At 37.5% G+C, this 2000-nt stretch overlaps 1 protein-coding gene across 2 annotated transcripts; it reads left to right on the forward strand.

Annotated features, from left to right (window-relative positions):
• Positions 1-120: 120 nt before the first annotated feature.
• LOC126387140 (ribonuclease P/MRP protein subunit POP5-like) lies at positions 121-1744 on the forward strand. 2 transcript variants are annotated; one of them, XM_050039693.1, is made up of 5 exons: positions 121-209; positions 292-434; positions 569-718; positions 813-960; positions 1001-1216. In XM_050039693.1, exons 1-4 carry the CDS (start codon positions 190-192, stop codon positions 923-925), a joined length of 426 nt encoding a protein of 141 aa, XP_049895650.1. In that variant the 5' UTR covers positions 121-189; the 3' UTR covers positions 926-960; positions 1001-1216. The 2 variants fall into 2 exon arrangements, with proteins under 2 accessions (XP_049895650.1, XP_049895649.1); XM_050039692.1 differs by lacking the exon at positions 1001-1216 and adding an exon at positions 1278-1744 and having other exon boundaries at positions 123-209; positions 813-896.
• The last annotated feature ends 256 nt before the right edge of the window (positions 1745-2000 follow it).

The raw sequence follows: 2000 nt of genomic DNA on the forward strand, positions 1-2000 counted from the left end.
TTATTCCTGTTTGGAAACATTCTACATGTGTTGATGAATAAATAAAACAAAATCGTGCTGCCCGGTGTCTGGTATCAAGTACACCAAGCACCGCTTGTAATGTCCAGCGAGTGGCGCTAGTGCAACTCTCCGGTTAGTGCATTGTTCTTCTGTTGATGGAAGTCCTCGCAGAAGAAGAGAAGAGCTACGATGGTGCGTGTGAAGTCCAGGTAAAATGTGGTATTCATGTGTCATTTGCACACATTTAGTGTGTTCACAGGTCGTATCTGACTGTACCCCTTTTGTTGGTAGGTATTTACTGTGCGAAGTCAACGTGTCAGACAGAAGCCGCCTGTTGCTGCTGGATGACAGGGCTGTTGCAGCGGCAGTGAAAGCAGCGGTGGCCCGAATACACGGGGACTATGGGGCAGCTCTCTGCAGCATCAGATTCTCTGGTAAGCAGTGGTAGTAGCAAATACTCCATAACAAGTAAAAGTCCTGCATTTAATTTCTTATCATATAGTTCTTTCAGGATATTATAGTCTTGACTGAGCTCTCAGTGTTATCTGATGTTTTTTTTCCTTTCTAGTGAAATATCTGAATGCTCATACTGGAATAGTACTCCTGCGTTTTCCCAAAAGGTGTTACAAACTCCTCTGGTCTGCATTGCCTTTCATTACCTGTATTGAAACTCGTGGGCACATAATCCCATGCTTTCTGAACTGTTTGCATGTGGGAGGTGAGAACAGCAACAGCATCACACATTTTATAATAAATCAGATATATATCTTAAACAATCTCACTTGAACACTAATTAGAGGTATATTTTTCAGGAACAATTAGAACATGTCAGAAGTTTTTGATCCGATACAACACCCAGCAGCTACATCGAATGCTCCCGAACTGCAAAAACGAAGGTAAGGGATTCAATGGACTTGCTGTGTAATAGTTTATGAAACACCCTGAACTCTGCAATTACAGGTAGTAGTGATCCATTAATTGCTGAACTCTGCAATTACAGGTAGTAGTGATCCATTAATTGATTTACCTGTTTGTGATTTAACTCACCTGTAATAAAATTCCCCAATAACTTGGAAGGTTTGCCAGTGTTGAACATGAATCTTCTTGAATCTTACAGGATATATTGAAACATTTCACTTAAGATCATTTTGAATTTTGTATTGCAGTCTGTAGTTTATTGAGACCATTTATTGAATACAAAACATTGGTTACATGATGCACAAAGACAAATAACTTTGACACTGACTGGCTCCTTCTCTCTTTTTTTTCATTTGTAGAAGAAAAGCAACAGGTTCAGACAGCTATTCTGAAGTGCTCTCTAACAGGAGGAAACAAGGAGTCATTTGGAGAGGAATCAGATAGTGAGGAAGATGAACAGTGACCTCAATGAAGTAAAAGGTGGCGGACTATTTTTGTTACGGGGCCGATAGAGAGGAAGATATGAAGCATTTGAAGAAATGCATACTCCACTCTGTGGATATATGATTTACTGCAGCTGCTCAGTGCATTTGCTACCACACAACTGACTGACTGTATACCTGTCTTCAATAGAGGGACACATGACATGATGTTTGTTACATAAATAATTGCCATCACATAACACAAAATAAGACTATGGCCTAATTCTGAAAAAAAGAACAAAAAAAAAACAGACTTTTTATGTTTTTATGAAATATTTTCTATTTATACTATGTTTTGAGCGTATGTATTTTGTTTAAAAATAAAGCACTGTATTTGAAGACAATATATTTGTCCTAGTGTCCTTAAAATAAAGTTCTATACATACTTATGTAGACCATTGAAACATATACAAATTGGTGGTATAGGCTACAGTTAAAAATATTCAAGATGCAGAGATATTTATATCTAATCTTTATCGGCTGACTTAACAGAACCTTTAACAATATTGCCAATACTGTGTCATACCATATCAGAATTATATTGCCTATTAAAACCATTAATTACCTAATCCTACTTAAAGGGGAACACCACCTAAACTA

The sequence above is a fragment of the Epinephelus moara genome, unplaced genomic scaffold (genome assembly GCF_006386435.1).
Source record: "Epinephelus moara isolate mb unplaced genomic scaffold, YSFRI_EMoa_1.0 scaffold234, whole genome shotgun sequence".
NCBI classification, from domain to species: domain Eukaryota; kingdom Metazoa; phylum Chordata; class Actinopteri; order Perciformes; family Serranidae; genus Epinephelus; species Epinephelus moara.

Bases quoted from the DNA above. Each gene is read 5' to 3' on its own strand.
- LOC126387140 (XM_050039692.1), top strand. From the start codon at position 190: ATGGTGCGTGTGAAGTCCAG. The intron at 210-291 runs GTAAAATGTGGT...TTTTGTTGGTAG, and splicing joins ATGGTGCGTGTGAAGTCCAG to GTATTTACTGTGCGAAGTCA. The intron at 719-812 runs GTGAGAACAGCA...TATATTTTTCAG, and splicing joins GAACTGTTTGCATGTGGGAG to GAACAATTAGAACATGTCAG.